Here is a 19553-nt window from a genome sequence, read left to right on the forward strand (position 1 = left end):
GTGTTCAACATTCTTTAAGAACACGGGATTTTGTTTTTGCTGTCTGCACACCCCTCCCTCCCCCATCGATTCAAGGACTTGGTTTTCCTGTAGTCTTTTAAGAGTTTGGTAGGTGACCAATCTGGCAACTTTCAGGCTTTAAAGCAGTGATTCTCAACCAGGGCACCATGGCACTCTGGAGTGCCTTGAGGGTCTGTCAAGGGTGCCACAGGTTGACACACAATGTTAACACTGTTATGTGTGCAGCACAAAATAAATCCAGAGATTTCAAATAGGAATTTAGAGTCTTAAAAATATTCTGACCTGCTGTGATTTTTCTGAGTTTTTTGCAGGAGAAGAATCACTCTATTATTTTTCTGTAGTCAAAAAACAAGTGAAAACTAAGAGCTGCATTATCTAAGGGGTGCCTTGAGTCTCAAAAGGTTCAGAAACACTGTTTTAAAGGTACCTCAGAAGCTTGAATTGCCTAAAAGAAAATAAATTGAAGAAGAGGAAAGACAGGTAGGAAGGAAAAAGAGAGAAATACAGTGCCCAGTGTGGCAAGGAAGTAACCATATTGTCTTAAATGCAACACGCAACTGCTGGAAATTGAAATGCATATTATAAGTAATAAATATAGTAAATGCGATTTCCAGCTGTCTCTGGGCAGCTTGCCAGGTGACACCAAAAGTAAAATTGCATCAATCAACAGGGAGCAGAACAAGGATCAGGCTCAGCTCCCCAACTGCTGCTACTCAGGTAGTTATTACAAAGAAAGATCTTTTTTCTTCATTCTCCCTTTCAAAAACAAGGTGCATATTATATATTCCAGGGCATGTTGTATGCAAGAAAATACAGTATTTTACAAGGCCCATTGCTTTGGCGACTCATTTCAGGCACGTGTTGCACATAAAATGGATCATGTAATGCAGCAACTAATTTCAATTATGGAGCAACCCATAACTGAGGTAGGTCTTCTTATCTGAGGGAATATAATATTTGTTGTTTAAAAAAATAATAAGTGCCCACCTCTGAAATCCATCTTGTTATGCCTCTGTGAAAAGGGACAGTGTCTTTTCAAGAGAATCGCAAGAAAAAATATATATATATTATTTATTTTATAACAATGTCAACATCAACACCACAAAAAAGGAACATCCTAGTTGTTTTCAGTCAAGCACTCTTATTGTGTTGAAAAAGGCATCAGGAGTTGTGTCTTCACTTGAAAGCAAGAAAAACAGAAGAAATTAAGTTTTTGTGGCAGTAACAAATTGTGTGTGCATGTGTCTAGGGAGGGCTGGGGAGTGGGGTGTGGGGGAAGTGCGTTTTTGTTGATTTTCTTAGCAACAAAATAAAAGAAAAAAAGTCACAATGAGGTTGATTACTATTTAATCTGTGGTTTCAAACAGCTCATCAGATCAGTGTCCATCTCTGGAGTGCTAATGGTGAACATTCAGTTAAAGGAGTCTTGCAAAATATTCATTTTGCTTTAATACGTTGGTTTTCAATTTTTCAGGGCTTGTTTTCTTGCATTTCCCTTATTTCCTTGTTAGCTGTTCTCACTCCACTCTGGCACCATGCCCACCCCATGAACAGAATGGTACTGGTGGGGTGAAAGGGTTCTGGGCACCCCATGAGAATAAAGGAATTCTGCTGGCTGTAAGCTGCTTGGGGGAGACTGGATGCCAGTTTGAGGTCCACACTGCCGGACAATGGGCTGGTGAGAAACAGATGTTTGGTGCTGAAACATGCTATGTGTGTCCCCTATTTGTGGTGATGTGTGATTGGCCACACCGGTGAGACGGGGCATCAGAGGACCAGAGGTGAAATGGGCAGAAAAATGCTGGTACGGTAACCTGTCCATAGGCTGCATGGCAGTCACTGTGCAGCTGCTGTAAGATGGCACCGTGGGCCATGTGTTACAACTGATGTCCTCTAGGCTGGGCACGGGGTCTGTTGGGGGAGCGGAGCTGGCATACATACAAGCTTGGCGCTGGGCAGATTCAGTCCTGTATGAGGTATTCAGTCCCTGCTGTTGGGAGTAACTGGACCTGTAGAAGGGATCCTCTTCTGCTGGTGAGGTTTCCATGTAGGGTTTCTTGTATGGATGCTCAGTGGTGGAACATTCCTCATCTGCTGATAAATAAAATGCCTTGTAATAAATAACAAAACTATGCTGTGTTGAGGCTCCCACCCATCAATCTCAAAGTGCTCTGCAGGGGTGGGGGGGAGGGGGTCAGTATTAGTATCCACATTTCACAGGGGGGAAAACTAAGGCACAAAATGTTGATTTATCCAACACAGGTGCGCAGATCTTGGCTAAATTCTGCTGTCACACTGATGCAAATCCAGAGTCATTACCTAGAACCATCACCTGGGACCAGGGAATGACTGGATTTACATCCTGAAACTGAAGGAAACATTTGGCCTCTGGTCTCCTGACTCCCAAGTCTAGAAAGGGAAACTGGCTACAAGGAAAATTTAAGAGCAGAACCATTCAACATCACTCAAAATTCTTTGTTGTGTTAGATTTTCCATATCTAATGCCCACAGGTCACCTTACCTGTGCCCTGATGAGGTTAAACTCTAAAGAAGCCAGATGGACAAAAGGACAGTAGCAGTTAGGAACCAAAGTTATAACTGTATATCTGATGAGAGGCAGTGTGTCCAGTGGGTTGTCTGATCTTGACTCTAACACTAACCCCCGTGTAACCTTGAACAGGCACTGTGAATCTTTACTTACTTTTTCCCCATCCCTCTTTTTTCTGGTTAGGCTGCATGCTCTTTGATCCAAAACCTGCTGTTTGCTATTTGTATATACAGTCCCTAGCACAATCGTTTGCCATCACAGTTGGCAGGGTCTGTAGGTACTACTGTCATTCAAATAATAATATTAACTGCACAAAATAAAACCCCCCTACAACATGACATTGGATTTACATTAGCTGTGGCAGCATTCAGATGTCTAGTTTCAGGGTTAACAGTTCAGACCCTTAACTGTTCACAGGGAATTAAGCTCCTAAATGCCTTTACGACCTAAGCCTATGCCCTTAAGTCAAGGACGAAAAAAGTAAAAGTAAGTGTCAGTAGTAAACAATAAATAACATTCTCTGTTCATACAAGCAAGAGGAATAAGATACTGGAAAATCACTTAGGGTACCGATGCACAAACAGCTTTCTGCTGAGTGAAATGGGTCAGGGCTTTACTGTATATCAACTGTTTTGTGTACACTCCTACCCCATAGTAACTGAAAGCTAGCACACAGTACTTTCCCTCTATCACTGAGAGCTAACTGTCACAGATTAACTTCCCCTTATCTTGGAGTTAGAGCATGCACACAAACAGTTACTACAGAGCAGCTAATGTATAGTAAAGCAATGCCTCCTTTTACCCCAGAGTAACCAGTTCATCTGCCCAAGAGCAGAGGGGAATCTCAAGAGTGATGCAAAGCATTCATTCATTCATCCATTCATAGAGTTGAGTGAAATCTTAGTTCTGTTGAAATCAGTGGTCAAACTCCCGTTGATTTCAAAGGGGCTAGGAATTTCACCCAGAGATTTCAGGGACAAAATCAGCTACTGTGACCAAGAAAACTGTATTGTTTTAATATTAAGTCTACGGTTTTATTTTCCCTCCAAAAGAATGCTAAAATATCACGTTTGATTTATACTAGGGTTTGAACCATAGTCAGCCCCCTGACAGTCGTGTTGTTTGTACTGACAGTATTTTGGTGCATACAATCAAAATATTAAGTCAGAAACATTTATTCAATTAAGTTTTTATTTTAGTATTTTTAGTGAATTTAACTTTTTGGGTCCTTTCCTTGGTTATGGGATTCTCTTGTGGGATTTGACAGAGCAGGGCAGTGGGTTAAAGGTGGTAGGTTAAAGGACAGGTGGCAGGGTAGCTCTCTAAAATGCCACTCTGTCCTGCCTTCTGCTTGATTTCAGGCTAACATGGCTAACTACTAGGGCTGTGTAAAGCTTCAGGTGGTGATTCGATTCGGAGGAGATTCGGCCTGATTCGGTGGCTGAATCTCTGAATCCAAATCGAATTGGGACCAATTTAAAGGTCCAAATTGATTCGAAGCTCTCTGAATCTTTGGAAAAAATTCGGAGAGCTTTGATGATTTGGGCAGTCCCCGGTGGCTGCAGAAGGGAGCTGCAGCTGACTCTGAGCTGGTAAGTAGTAGGGGCAGGGGAGGGGACCATGGGGGGACCCCTGCCAACCCCCCTGACTCCCTCCACTCCCCTAGCCTCCCTGACTCCTGCCTGCTCCCCCCAACCTCCCCATGGCTGCCCCCGCCCTTCACAGCTCACCTGTACTTTAACCACCCCTTGCCCCGCTCACCAGGTACTGCTGGGCAGGGGGCAATCCCTGCTGCCCCCCACTGGCCCATGCTGTATGGAGGGGCTCTACATGAGTCCCCTGACCCCTGCCTCACTCCCCCAGCCCTCACGGGTGCCCCGCCTGGGCCAGCTTTAAACTTTAAAAAAAAAAACTAAGAAAAGCCCCGGGACTCACTGCTCCTGCAGCAGCCTCGGGGCTTTGGAGGCTCGTGCAGAGCCCCCCACATGGCGTGGGACAATGGGGGGCAGCAGGGATTGTCCCCGCCAGCAGAAGTGGTGAGTCTGGGGGTTTTTCTTTTTCTTTTTGTCCTTGAAAGGCTGGAGCTGGCCAGGGCAGGGCACTCGTGGGGAGGCTGGGGGAACAATGCGGGGCTCTGGAGGCTCATGCAGAGCCCCCCATGTAGCATGGGGCAGTGGGGGGCAGCAGGGATCGACCCCCACCCAGCAGCACCAGCTGAGCTGGGGCTTTTTTTTTAACTAGCGTCAGAGCTGAGGCAGGCAGGGCAGCCATTGCCAGGCTGGGAGAGCAGGTGGGGGATGGGCCTGGGTGATTCTGTGATTTGGAGATTCAGCAGCTGCCGATCTCTGGATCAGATTTGGCCAAATTGAATCGGGATAGTGAGTCGAATCACTAAATCGAATCACTGTTCCCAGAATCTGCCAAATCCGAAGCAAGTACTAGCCACTTTGTACAGGCCTAGAAAGCTTGCTGTGTGTTAGCCACCCCTGTGCTCGGACATAAATAAGGAATGATGGCTATAAAGAGCATTTACTTTCCAGAACCAGTTTTCAGCAGAGAATGCAAAGATCAGGGCTATTCAAAAACTTTGTATTTAAATTGTTTTGGGGGTTTTGTGACAGGAAACTGGATTTCACAAATGGTTTTTTAAGTGCTTATTTTTTACAGAAAATTTAAATTTTTTTTATTGAAAAACTGAACGCCCCCAGACTGAAAAGTTTTCAGGTCTTAGGCACAACACCAACATTTCCTATTCAGTTTTGTTACTACAGTACCTCAGGGGATATTTATATTTTGCACTTAAATGGGAAAGAAAGGAGAACAGAGCAATTTTTGGAAGAAAAGTGATGGCATCGAAAAACAGTTTCAGCAGTTATTAAGTTGGATGTAAAACATTTTTTTAGCACAATGACAAATTTTTACACGTTATTATAGAATGCAAGATTTAAGTGCATCCTGAAGTGCTTTATGGAATCTGGGCCTATAAGAGAAGCTGAATATTGAATGATATCCTGCATTTTTGCTTCTCCTCCAAATGTCTTCAAAGTTTGGATGCAGAAGTCACCATTAAGTAACAAGAACTGAAAAACAATGCTTCACAAAATGAATCATTGTTCTGCTAATAAATTTTTCAGCATTATATTGCAGCGCAGCCCCAGACACGCTCTGCTGGCACCAGAAAACATCAGCCCTTTGTTTTATTGTTTATTTTACTTTGAAAGAATGTTTAACTTTATGTTTTTCCATTGTACAAAAAATCTGTCTGAATTACAACCGTAGGTTGTTGATTTTTCCATTTAGTTGGGGCACATTTCCCACAGCCACAGCACAATCAAGCAGCAATCTCAAAGTTACAGATACATGTCCAAAATTATTGTCAGGTGAAGATAAAACATAAATCTGGTTTCCAGTATGAAAAATCAAAGTAGCACAGGCCAAATTGTTTGAAATGTAAATTGCCATCATTCCAGTGACTTCACTAGATCTCTGTTGATCTAGCTCCAACTGAAGAATTGGCTGTATATCCTAGTCCTCCATTTCCCTTAAGATCTTATACTACTCCTCAGAAAGAACTGCATGGTTATTGATGGGTTAAAATTTGGTCTAAAGCTGTTCCATCTGCCCTTTGGCCCTTCTTCCCAACCTGCCATCCATATCTTTTCTCTGAAGTTCTGAACAAGGAGAAAAAATGCTAGGCTCATCTTGAAAATACCAGCAGATGGTTGTACAAACTGGTGGGCAGATCCTCAGCTGGTATAAACTGGCAAATTCTGTGAAAGTGGGTCTCCCATCTGACATAGACCTGACAGTCTGTTCCTGTGCCTCCCTCCACAAATCCCATAGCAAAGGGGTCAGGTCAGGGCAGAAGCAGGTCCAAGGTGGAAAGAGGCAGTGGGCAGAGGTGTCTTTACGTGGGCTCCAGGGTGGGAGTGCTTTAATTACAGCGGCTCTGAGAACTGCTCTAATTAAAGGACTCACAACATTATGTGTATTCAGCATCCCATGCTTCCAAATGGTGGTGAGGGTGCTTCAACTAAAGCTTGTTAAATGAGCTGTAATTAAAGAGCCCTAGCCGTCATTTTGAAATGTGGGGAGGATGAATACACGTGATGCGGAGGCTGCTGGAGTGTGCTAATTAGCATGTGTTGGGGCAGACATCCGGCATATGTAGAGGTGGAGAGTTCAAAGCACTCTGACACTCCCCGTTAGTGATTCCTAGAGACCTGCTGCCAACCAATGCAGCTTAGAGCAATCCCCAGACTGTTCTAACAGCTCTGGAGCCAGGACAGAGAATCTTCTCCTTGACTCTTTCAGCCATAAACTGGACAGGGCAGACAATCTTGCCTGTTGTGTAAATCAGCCCAATTTCACTGTGGACTGTCTGGCTATCTGTGATTTTCTTTTGCTGCTCATAACCTGACAGCTTTTGATTGTAGTAGTTCTTTTGGAATTCAGTCTGGAACAATGCTGCCATCATTTGAAGCAAGGGCTGATCACCTCACCGAGTGGATCATAGTTTCATAGTTTCTAGGGTCAGAAGGGACCTGAGCAGATCATTTAGTCCGACCCCCTGCCATGGTAGGAAAGAGTACTGGGGTCAAATGACCCCAGCAAGGTGTTCATCTAACCTCCTCTTAAACACCCCCAGGGTAGGAGCCTGCACCACTTCTCTTGGAAGCTGGTTCCAGACCCTAGCCACCCTGACCGTGAAGTAGCGCCTCCTGATATCTAGCCTAAACCTACCCTCTTCCAGCTTGTGACCGTTATTCCTGGTCACTCCTGGCAGTGCTTGGGAGAACAGTGACTCCCCCAATGCCTCCTGATCCCCTCTGACTAGTTTATAACAGGCCACAAGATCCCCCCTCAGCCTTCTCTTGTGGAGGCTGAACAGGTTCAGGTCCCGTAGCCTCTCCTCATAGGGCCTGCCCTGCTGTCCCTGATCATGCGAGTGGCCCTCCTCTGGACCCTCTCCATGTTGTCCACATCCCTCTTGAAGTGCGGCGCCCAGAACTGGACGCAGTACTCCAGCTGCGGCCTGACCAGTGCCGCATAGAGGGGGAGGATCACCTTTTCGGACCTGCTCGAGATGCATCTGTGGATGCATGACAAGGTACGGTTGGCCTTCCTGACTGCATCCCCACACTGCCAGCCCATGTTCATCTTGGAGTCAATGATGACCCCAAGATCCTTTTCCACCTCCGTGCTGACAAGAGGGGAGTTCCCCAACCTGTAGGTATGGTGCCGGTTGTTCCTCCCAAGGTACATCACTTTGCACTTGTCTGTGTTGAATCCCATCCTATTCTCGTCCGTCCACCCTTGTAACCTGTCTAGGTCTGATTGTAGCCTGTTGCTTCCTTCCAGTGTGCCCACGTCCCCCCACATCTTAGTGTCATCAGCAAATCTGAACAGGGTGCTTTTTACCCCCTCGTCCAAGTCACTGATGAAGATGTTGAACAGTGCGGGCCCGAGGGCCAAGCCCTGCGGAACCGCACTGCCCGCGTCCTTCCAGGTTGAGAAGAGCCCATCCACCACCACCCTCTGGGTGCGGCCCTCCAGCCAGTTGGCGACCCATTTGACTGTGTAGGTGTTGACACCACAGCCCCCCAGTTTCTTAATGAGAACGGGGTGAGAGACAGTGTCGAAAGCCTTCCGGAAGTCCAGGAAGACTATATCCACTGCTACCCCTGCATCTAATGATCTGGTGATCTGATCATAAAAGGCCACCAGGTTGGTCTGACAGGACCTGCCACTGATGAACCCGTGTTGGTTGCCCCTAAGCATGCAGTCCCCTGCTGGCCCCTCCTGGATGTGTGCCAGCATAATTTTCTCGAACAGCTTGCCTAGGATCGAGGTAAGACTAACCGGCCTATAGTTTCCTGGGTCCTCCTTCCTGCCTTTTTTGAAGATGGGGACCACGTTGGCCCTCTTCCAGTCCTCCGGTACCTCACCAGAGCACCACGAGTGCTTGTAAAGCTGTGCCAGGGGACTTGCAATGACCTTGGCCAGTTCCTTTAGAACTCTAGGGTGGAGATCATCTGGGCTGGCTGACTTGAATACGTCCAACCCCTCCAGAAGCTCCCTAACTAAATCCTCGCTAACCTGTGGCCCAGGTGTGCCTCCCCTGGGGCCCAAGGGGGGCCCAGCAGGGAGGTGGCTGTTCTGGTCCCTACTTAGGAAGACGGAGGCAAAGAAATCGTTAAACATGTTAGCTTTGCCATCTGGTGTGACGACCAAGTTTCCCAACGCGTCCTGCAAGGGCCCCACATTACCTGGGACCTTCTTTTTACCCCCTACATATTTAAAAAAGGTTCCCTGAACTGTAGACAAACCTCAAAAAGCTGAAGGGTCTGCTGACTGCGGGAAAACAGCCAACACCTGGGAAAAGCTTCTTCAAAATGAATCCAAGCAAAACCAAGACTGCAAAATTGGCTGAAAACATCACACAAACTGGCTTCTTCACAAGGAACTTCATGTTCATCTACTGAAGGGACTTAACATAATTGGACCCAAGATTTCTAGTATATACTGCTTCCAGCTGGATCATACATACCACAAGAACTGTTTTTAAATGGTATTTTCACATTTCTATCATGCATCATCATCAAGTTAATTAGAACAATGTAACCTATACAGACTACCTAGCCAGGTCCTCAGATCAGATAGCATAAATCAGATTGTCCCTTTCAATTTTACAAGCATCTGATCCACTGCATTCAGGCAAGGAGGATTTAGGCCCTTTTTTGATTTTTTAGAAAAAAATTACCCACATCCATCTTGCTTCAAAGCATTCAGGTGGGTTCAGTTTAAGTTTCTACTGAAGGTTTGTGTTTTATTATTGCTTTTTTTTAACCCAGTGGAAGGGTGCAGGAACAGAGGTATGGCCAATTGCTTAGTTGGTGTAAATCATCTTACCCCACTGCCCCAAGAGTTTCAAGATCTGCACTACTTCTCCTTACACTGAAAGTAGAATCAAGGCAGAGGTGGCTATAATCTGTAGAGGATCCTTAGTCCAAAGTTGGAGCATCCCAAGAGAGATAGATCAGGGATCAAGCTGTTGGGATCAGGTTGATCCCACAAGGTTTGATAGTTCTGGAATTGGTGCAATGGGCATTAGTAATAGCTTTTGACTCTACTGCAGGCACAGGTATGACTGCAGCTCATGTAGTCACACTCAAACAAGCTTGAATCAAGTGAGCTCAGATACTGATAGTCCTGTAGGCACAGCAGCACAGCGCAGTAAGTTTTAGCCACCCATATATTTCCACAGGTTCCCAAGCAAGGTTTGTAGCACACATGCTGCCAAAACCATGCTGTTATCAGCACCCAAGTTTAAAGGTAGTTTTCATATGTCGACACGGGCTGCTATTACCCCTTTAACTACAGCATGGTTATATCCTTAGACTTGACCACATATTCTTAACATTCATAGAAATTGTATGAATGTTACAATTCATACAATTGTAACATTGGGAAAAACTAGATCTTATTTATAGTTTATATTCATATGGATTCTGTCGAAAACGAGGGCCATTCCCTGTTTGCTCAGCACTGCCAAGGAGGTACCAATCTCAGTGCTTCCCAAAGTGAAAGAAGACCTGGATGAAATAGAGAAGAATGGTATAGTAAGGACTCATTACTGAAATATCTGTCATGTGCATGTATGGTACCTGTTATGAAGCAGATATGGCGTATCCACATATTAAAAACCTAACACAGTTCAGTGAAGCAGTAAGGAAAGAAAGCTTTTACTCTTCCCACTATGGGAGGTATTTGCTCCAAAGTGATACATGATTTGCCTAGATAGATACAGCTAATGCTTGCCAAATCCTCTCCTTTCTACTACTGCCAGTGTGACAACTCTGTAATGCCCTTGGGGAGATACAGTGTCAATTACCTTCCATACAGTGTCACAAGCATCCTAAAAATCCACCACATGATCAAAAGGGTGTAAAACCAGAGGAATATAAGTCTATATAAGTGACATTTTAGTTTATGGAACCCCTGAGAAAGCACATCGCACCAGATCAAAAGAGTTTGTGAAGGCAATCAGGGGTGCGAGACTAAAATCAACAGAAAAAAATATCATCTGGAAAACCTGTTTGTCATTCTCAGGGTACCTGAATCATAAAGACAGGTTGAGAGCAGATAGGAAGAAAAGACAAAATTTTAGTTGAAATCCCATCAGTGAAAATATCATGACAAAAACTGAAGAGAGCTCCTTGGTAGGATAACATGTTGAAGTTAACGTTCTCTGAAGATGGATTTCTTTATGAACTGCTTTAAACAGATTCTGTTTCAGGACCTCAGATAAAGGCACAGGAATGCACTGCAGGATCTGAAGAAACTATTGAGCTCATCATTATAACTAGTATTTTAGGAGATTTCCAAGTCAAGAAGAGTTTCAGAAGATGCCAGCAGCAAAGATCTCAGTTACACCAGGATGGAAACGTATAGTATATCATTTCAAGTGGCTTTCAGATGCTGAGATTAAATACACCCAGCTTGAAACTTTAAACTCCAAGCTTTTCAGCTACAGAGTTCTTCCTAATGTTTCCAGCTCTCATCAGCCACAGTTGGATAGACAGGTTGAACTGTAAATATAGATGGCTCAGAGACTTCTAAACTGATAATACCCCCAATTAGTCCTGTGGCTCATCTATAGGATAATTTCTAGCTCAGTCATGAGACTAAGCCCATTTTGGGTTGACAGATAGAAACACTAATATCAACCAGAGGTAAATCTTTGTCTTAAGTACCTGAACAGCTGACAGGTGCTAACTGAGATGTCTCAGGATTTCCATTTTAATTGTTAGAATACAGTCCAAAGTTTATCCATGCTTAAACAGAGACCTGTTCCTATTTAAATAGTGGCAATCACTAGCTCTTGTAGCTGAAGGATGCATACCTTGACAGCCCCCACAGTAGAGACTGATCAATTTAATACAGGAATAAAAAACAGGCAGTATTGACAACTGAACCTAATTTGCCCTTTGACCCTAAGAGCAGTGGTTTTCTTGCTGCAGCCTTCCTGAATAGAAGTAGTGCAGACAAGGAGTGCTAACCTATTGAATAGGAGTCAACAGTCTTGGATCTAATGATCCAAGAAAATCAATTAAGGAAACCCCAGCCCCAAGCCAGAAGATGTCCAGAACTGACTTCATAGTGAAGCCAACAATTCAATTAATGCTCCTTAAAAATTATTCAGAAAGAAAATTGTGTATGTGTGTGTGTATGATCAGAAGCAGTTAGGATGAGATATGTATTGTTTCTTTCAGACTATATGAGAAAGTCACGTAGGAGACAGAAAGGTTCCAGGTGAACCAGAGAAAAAGCCTGCTTTAAGGGTGATATGGTTTTCCTTACTCTAATACCGTTCCTCGAGCAGTGCTATGGAAAGTGACTTCCATTGTCATGTGACCAGCACAGTCCGAGTTCAGGATGAAAGCTTAGATCAGGTTCTGATTTATTTGAACATGTCTGCTCATCCCTAGTTACTTTTCCTTTTAATTAATCTCCCATTGCAAGGAGTCACTTGGCAGCTATGTTAGCTCTCTGTTTCCCATTAACTTCTTGTTTCTTTGCTTTAAGCCATGGTGGCTGTTTTCGATTTATTAGAAGCATGAGGAGAAATGCAAAGCAAAGGCAGCAGAGATTTAGACTCCTGAAATGTACAGTTCTGGGCTGACGGAAGAAGCCAGTGGTATCTGACAGGACGCCGACTCTCTGATTAAAGCATTTGGCGGCTTTGATAAAAGGCCCTTAACTGCTTGTGCCACTCAAACCAGTGGAGAGATAATGAGGAGACATTGGCGGCACAGACAAGGCCTCTCTTTACCAGTCCCCTACACTTTCACAGGGCCATGCATGCAGAAAGGGGCTGATGAACTTATTGCTGAGGAGATAGTCGTTTCTTCTGTGACAATAAGAGGAAGTGAGATAATTGGGGGATTGAGGGAAACCACCCATGGAGACACCACTTAGCGGGAATCCCAAAACTGGAAGGAAACCTCTGTTGATTCCTTATCACTTTACAATGTGGAGGCAGCTGATGAATTGCTTTGTGCTGCCAGGACACACCACAGCCAGAGATTGCCCAAAGGGTTTGTTGTCGTTCAGGCTTTCTTTGCTTTTTTTTTTTTAAGAGCTTGGCAGTGAAGAGGATCTGACAAAGGTTAAACTAACTTGGAAATAGAGCATGGTGGCCACTGGAGCTGGTCTCAGAAACATCAGCGACATAGACTAAACTGAAGAGAACAAGAAGGGTGGCATGGTGCCATTTTCTCCCCACAGATATATGTCTGCACTGTAATCTGAAGGCATGATTACAGCTCATACAGTCATTCCTAAACTGGCTTTAAGCTAGCTATCTTGGTCACTAGGAACAATGTAAACTGGTGCAGCAAGGGGCTATGCTACCCACCTGGAACCCTGAATAAATACTTGGTGGCTACACCAAGCTGACCTTTGTGCTGCCACAGCTATGCTGTCAGAGGTAGCGAAGTACCTAGTTTAAGACGTTCTCAAATTTGTAGGGACTTCAGTCACATCTTTGACTTATAGATTTCATAAATGTTTATGGTCAGAAGGGACCTTAGTAGATCATCGAGTCTGACAATGTCTTATAGTAAAGACATACCTTAAATAAACTATATAGGTACAGTGCAGTTAATATGCTGGCCAGAAAGCAATTGTTCTGTTGTATGAAAAGTTCTGATTTTGCTTTTGTTCCGCATTAGGCTGAAACTGAGTCCTCTCAGATTTTTTTCATGGAAATACACATATGTGTGTATACATGCAACACCCACATACACTCTCCTGCAATAGCCTTTGGGTAGGACATTCCCCAGGGATGTGGAGGTTAAGGTCCAAGTTGCTGCTGTCCCTGATTAATATAATGCATTTCCCCATGTCTCGCTACTTGCATGTACAACATCTAGAGTTATGGGGACTTGATCTCAGCTGGGACCACTAGTTGTTATGCTTTTATGATCCTATATGGGAATCTGGGCCTAGTCACAGACTCTGCCCATGTGGAATGAAAGGCTTTGAGTGTTACTATAAGTAACTCTCTATAGCAGCCTGGTGTATCAGTCCTGGGGATGTCACTATCTTCTTTTCTCTGGAATGCCCTTATGGCCCACTCCCACAAGTATTCCTCATACAAGTATTCCTACTAACTGCAGAGAACATGGGCTAATCACACAGGGACAGGTGCCAAACCTCAGACTCCTCCTGGTGAGCAGCTACCCTCCGAAGTAGACTCACTGACTTTTGTGAGATTACTTATACCTTTAACTGTTGATTAGGTAGAGTTTACAGTGTGGTCCATAAAGTTCTGGCAGGGTTAAGCCATGGTCATACAGGAGGTAAGCAACAAAACTTCGGTCACAAGGTATTATGATTGGTTATAGTTGATCAATTTGTAGGGTCAAAATCGTGGTTTGGAGTTTTAGCAGAATGTTCAGGTATTACCAGGTATTACCTGACAGGGTCATGATGTGAATATTTCTGTTATGGCCCCTGCCTATAACACATCCACTACAGATGTAGAACAGGAGACTGAAGAAAATACCTGACAGTGAAAAAATGGACATTCTAGCAACTGAGTCTTCATCATCAGAGGCTGACAAACCATGGCAAAGGTGCTGATGTCTCAACCACTTACCTACTGAAGATGGACACTTCAAGAAACTAATGAAGAACCATTGGTTCAATCCCCTGTGACTGCAGCACAGAGCCTCAGACTATAAAACACCTACTGTAATAACCTGCTGCAACACCTGCTTGAAGGAACATGTACAATGAAAGATCTCACAAAGTACGATGAACGAGCACAAGCATGTATAACAAAATGGTCAAATATGGTGTAGAGACACAAAAAGAAGAAGTAACAAAGCTAGATCACCTGAACTCTAGTCTGGTTTCATGGTCACTGGACTAGGGATTCAAAAGAAGTGTAGTCTGTACACAGCATATCTGCAGAAGGGTAAGATTGCATTAGCCAAATGCCACCTGCAATCCAGACTATCTTGTTATTTACATTTACAGATTAACCCTGAAACCTTCTCAGAGCTAGAAAGACAGATAAGTCATCTTTATCTGCATCACTGGCTATCTTTCTGGATGTGGATTCAACTTCATTGTCACCTCTGTGCTTCATCTGAACTTCTCTTTTCTCATCCATCTGAATCAATAATGTTTATACTAACTTGGCAGAGCCATCTCCACAGCTGGGTGCAGTCAGCACAGCTCCTGAAGTCAGTGAAATGACAGTGAGTTACAACAGCTGAGGATTTGGCCCAGTGAATTTAGTGAAGGTGATACTAACCCAAGGCAATGATAAGCTCTGCCCATTCAAAGATCTTAACTTTAAACCAGATCTGGGGAATTGCTGTATTTGTTCAAGGATGAGGAACACAAAATGTCTTTGCTGACCATTCTTAGGCAGGGAAAAAAACAAGGAGACAATTAGGTAGAAAACTGCCAATGCCTGACCTTTTCTCTTCGTACAGTGGTAGATCTGACTGTGCTCCTGGGAGATGGGGTATGGGTTGGCTGGTGGTAGCAGGTCCTGGGAGGTGCTGGAGACCCCATTCTCACACTGGTACTGGGAGCTGAGGTTGGAGGAGGTGGAAAGAACTCTGGTCTCACCACTAAAAGGGCTGTGGTTAGAGGACACTTTTTGTCTCACAGTGCTCCTAGGAACCACAGGATACTCTTTGCTGAAAAACACAGGCAAAAAATGCAGCATGTTAGTGTCATGGATTTGCTCCAATTTCTACTGAAGCCATTCTGTCAAAGAATCTATGCTCCATTCATGCTGTCTGTTAGAAGATATTCCACAAAGATTAGCACACCTTGTAATATGCTTCCCATTGGGTCTCTTCCTCTTTACATGGCCCTCTCAGCCAGTAAGATGACTATTATATAAGAAGACCTACTTCTGCCATCCTGCTGACAGTGAATTGAGCTGACTTGAATATAAATTATACATCACTTTTGCCTATTGTTTCCCATTGCTTTTTACCAGCCTCTACAAGTTTCTCAGTCCTCAGAAGATGAACCCCTCAAAGCAGACATGGTACTTTGATGTCTGTAAGTAATAGCCAATCAATTATACATGGTATAGTCTGGGGTGGCCAACCTGTGGCACAAGTGCCACAAGTGGCATGGGCAGCCTCTGTGTCTGGCACTTGGCAGATCAGGGAGGACACAGGCAGCACAGCAGCAGGTAGGGCAGGAAGCAGAAAGCAGAGCAGGAGATCAGGCAGGGAGCACAAATCAGGAAGTGGAAAGGAAAAAGATCAAGCAGAGGAAACGGATCAGAGCGGCATTCAAGGATGATGCAGGGTCAATGTGTGGAGCACCTGCCGAAAAGACTGGCCTGCACTGGTCTAGTCAAGCACTTAGGGCCAGTCCATAATGGGGAGGAAATAGGGGGTGTGCCTGTACCAGCATAGTTAGCGCCCCCATAATGCCCCAGTGTAAACTCTGACTTGTTCCCATGAAGCTATAGCAGGACTGAAATACCTTTACAGCTACAATTCTAGCTACAAATCCCACAAAGACGAAGCCCTGTGGGATTTTTCATTCATGGTGACTGGGCATTATCATCTCCATTTACAGAAACAGAAACAGAGGTATTTCATTGAGTTCAGCTGTGCCCACTCTATTATTTATAGCGGGACTGAGAGGATTCTACCGTGATCACAGGGATTAGGATGCTTTAACTGCCACATGGTAACAGTACAATAGACAAAGAATGGAAGAGGAAACTGAGACTCAGGGAAGTAATGTGATTAGCCAAGCTCCCACAGAAGCTACATGACCGAGCCCTGACTAGCATAGATATCTCTTTCTCCTGTGCTCTGTCCACTGGACCTTGTTGCCTCTTCTGTGATCACAGACATCATGCATATGAGCCCAAACAGCATGTTGTACTGACTGGTTCCTGCACACATTTACATCCCAAGGTAAATTTGCTTAAATGAGGTATCAGTGGGATTGTGCATGTCGAGAAAAGGCCTCTTGGGCATAACAGCTTGTAGGATCTAGCCCTACATGTTTCCATTATGAGATCCCTCAGAGAGAACCAATCACTGTGGCAACAAGGAACTTATTTACAAAATTTAGCAATAGCATTGGTATAAAACTACCCAGAGTGGGCAGTGTTTATCCAAACCACTACTTCTGTAATTGCCAGAAATATTACTAGCCATGATGTCACTGGGGGGTGGGGGGTCAACCAAGAGCTCAAAAAACAAATAAGTGTGTCTTGCATCATGCCACAAAGCTTGCCAAAATCTGGGTTCTTGTTCTCTCCCAAGCAGAGAATAGTCCAAAGGTGGGGTCTTTCCCCTGAGGAAGCATAGCTGCTCCTCCCAGGAGAATGACCACAGGAAGGGACAGCAGGAGCTCAGGGATGGGTTTGGGGTCTGAGGTCTGGGACCCAGACTCCACAGGGCAAAAAAGAAAGAAAGGATGTGGAATGAAACCAGAGGCTCAGTCTTTGGATACTTACAAGGAATGAGTTCCATGGAAGTCAGCAGATGTTTTATATGTATTATAGACTCCGAGACATACTTTCAATTCTGTGTGCATTCGGCTGTGGCGTTTCTACCCTCTGCTCTTGTTACAGGAGAGATTACACAGTCTTATGTAGAGGCAGTGGACATGGCTTATAAATGGTATGGAGCTCAGCATTTCCCAACCTTGAGGTTCTAGTTTACCTACTAGGGGAACCTGCCATTTGGTGCTGTGCTTAACCTCTCCACTGAGTCCTTGAGGAAATGTTGTACACACCGGGTCCCAAAGCTACATCAGTACTTTATTCCTTCTCTGAGGAAATGGGCAGAGAGGGAGATGCTACATTAGAAATTCCCCTCAAATTTCCCATTGAATTGGCAAACTGCAGGCTATTTTCTTCCTCTGCTCCAGCTCACCTTTCCCAAACCCACAGAACCCAACTGTGCATATTCATATGGAGTGAGACATGGGACACGGTGCTACCAAGTTATGGAAATTACTTAACTTCCATCCCTATGATCACTCTGGGGGACAGGAAGATGACTTTCCAAAGTGTTTCCACTATCTTCCTATGGGGACATCAGTGGAGGACAACCTTTTTGGCAGGCATGCCACAAATTAGCCCTGCATCCTCCCTGAGTACTACTCTGATCCTCTTTCCCCTGCCCAATCTGTTGCTCTACTTTCTATTTCCTGCCCTATCTGCCATTGTGTGCTGCTTATCTTTTCTTTGATCTGGTCATGCTCAGAGGCTGCCCATGCTATTTGTGGCAGGTTGGCTGTCCCTGAGGTAGGGGATTTGTCTGTGTATAGCTCCCATTCAGACAGAAGTTAGTTATGGTACTTTATGGACTAAAATACCACAAGAGTACCCCAGTCACGATCATGATTCTACTGGATAAATATGCAGTGAGGGACCCTCCCTGCTCCAGTGAGTTTCTAGCCTATATGGATACATTCTCTGTCAAAATGGAAAACTGCTGTCTACAGAAAACACTCAATTTTTATTGAAAATCTGACTGCCAGAAAACTGAACTATATTTATTTTTAAATTCAGTATAATGCCTGGGTGGGAGTGGTAGATCAGATACCTCCTGCTTCCCACTGAGATGTTTTCCCAATAACGCACCATGATCATGTGGCTGCTGTGATTCACAAACCACCCTCACAGGGGCAGAAAACCAGGGTCCACCACTGGGAGATGGACCCTTGGGAGGCTCTACAAAGGGAGTGGAAGCAAGAGGTGCTGAAGTACAGTTCTGGTGCTCTACAGTGCCAAGTCAAATTTTGAATATTTCAGTGTTCAGCTGAAATATTTTTATTTTTATATATACACAAAAACTGCGTCAATTATTTTGGTGGGAAAAAACTATTTTCTAGCCAACGCTATATAAAAAACCACTGTTCCCTCTTGCCCACTTACCTCTGCATCTCTGCAGAAAGGCATATTTAAACCATATTCTTCACCATGGTATCTGAGTTCTAACAAAGAGATTTCTCTGGCACCTTCTAAAGCAATAGTTATCTTGAAACATTTATATTGCTTGCAGAGTGCCCTTAGTACACTGTGTACAGCTATCACTTCAGACTGCTCTTTAAAAATATATTAGATATTTTTCAGTGTCTAAAAGTTACTGTTCTAAAAATAGCCAATTGTAATCCTAGGCTAAGGCCTAATGGAATGAAAGCATTTACTTACTGCTGGCACAGAGAGATCATTATGCCTAGGAAATTTGTTTTTCAAAATAACTGCATAATGAGCAGCTGGGAGTATATGGAGGGCTGACTAGGTCTGGCAAATATATTCAACCTTTTGAGCAACAATGAGACATCACTACATTAAAGCCAGAATGCCTGGGTTATACTTTTACATTAGGAAGTTAACATGTTACATTTTTTCACATTAAAGAATGGTAATATAAAAAGATTGAAAGAATTTACAAGGAGGGATGTAGTGTCACCAGCCTACTTACAACACTTGATAGGGCTAATGATATACATCCAGCTACCATGTTTGAGGTATTACAGGACTATGTTGTAGCCCCAACCAAGACTGGAGCTGCACTCTGTTAGGTGCTGCAGAAATATAGTGAGACAATCTCTGCCCCGCAAACCTTCCAGTCTAAATAAACCAGACAGACCAAGGGCAACCAGATGGGAGCATTATTTTATTTTACTGCCATATTACAGACTGGGTGGCAGAGTACATAAGGTGTCTTGCTGGGATCCAGAGGTGCAACCCGAAGCGTTGCTCTGGTCTTGCATCAATGGGTGCCACACCACCAGCCCTGCAACCTACCCAATGGTTGACCTAGTGACAAACAGATACCCAGTTGTTTGGCTTGGGAGACAAAGGTGGCTTGATGCAATGCTAGCCACGTCACTCCCTTGTGTGCTACTGGCTACACAAACTGGTGTGCCTTTACTATGTGCCTGTGTGCTTTTCCTATGTGTGCCT

General features: G+C 44.2%; 1 protein-coding gene across 6 annotated transcripts in view; it reads right to left on the reverse strand.

The window, feature by feature from the left end:
* Positions 1–1078: 1078 nt before the first annotated feature.
* Positions 1079–19553, reverse strand: part of TBX5 (T-box transcription factor 5) — a 92269-nt gene continuing 73794 nt past the window's right edge. For 5 of the 6 annotated variants that reach the window (XM_090063566.1, XM_090063568.1, XM_090063564.1 and 2 more), the window contains 2 exons: positions 15065–15291; positions 1079–2115 (listed from right to left, as the gene is read on the reverse strand). In XM_090063566.1, the coding sequence (XP_089919692.1) occupies positions 1529–2115; positions 15065–15291 (814 nt within the window). In that variant the 3' untranslated portion in view covers positions 1079–1528. The remainder of the gene's footprint in view (positions 2116–15064; positions 15292–19553) is intronic. The other variant, XM_090063570.1, reaches the window with a different exon arrangement.

The sequence above is a fragment of the Crocodylus siamensis genome, chromosome 9 (assembly GCF_052110815.1).
Source record: "Crocodylus siamensis isolate JL-2025a chromosome 9, ASM5211081v1, whole genome shotgun sequence".
NCBI lineage: Eukaryota > Metazoa > Chordata > Crocodylia > Crocodylidae > Crocodylus > Crocodylus siamensis.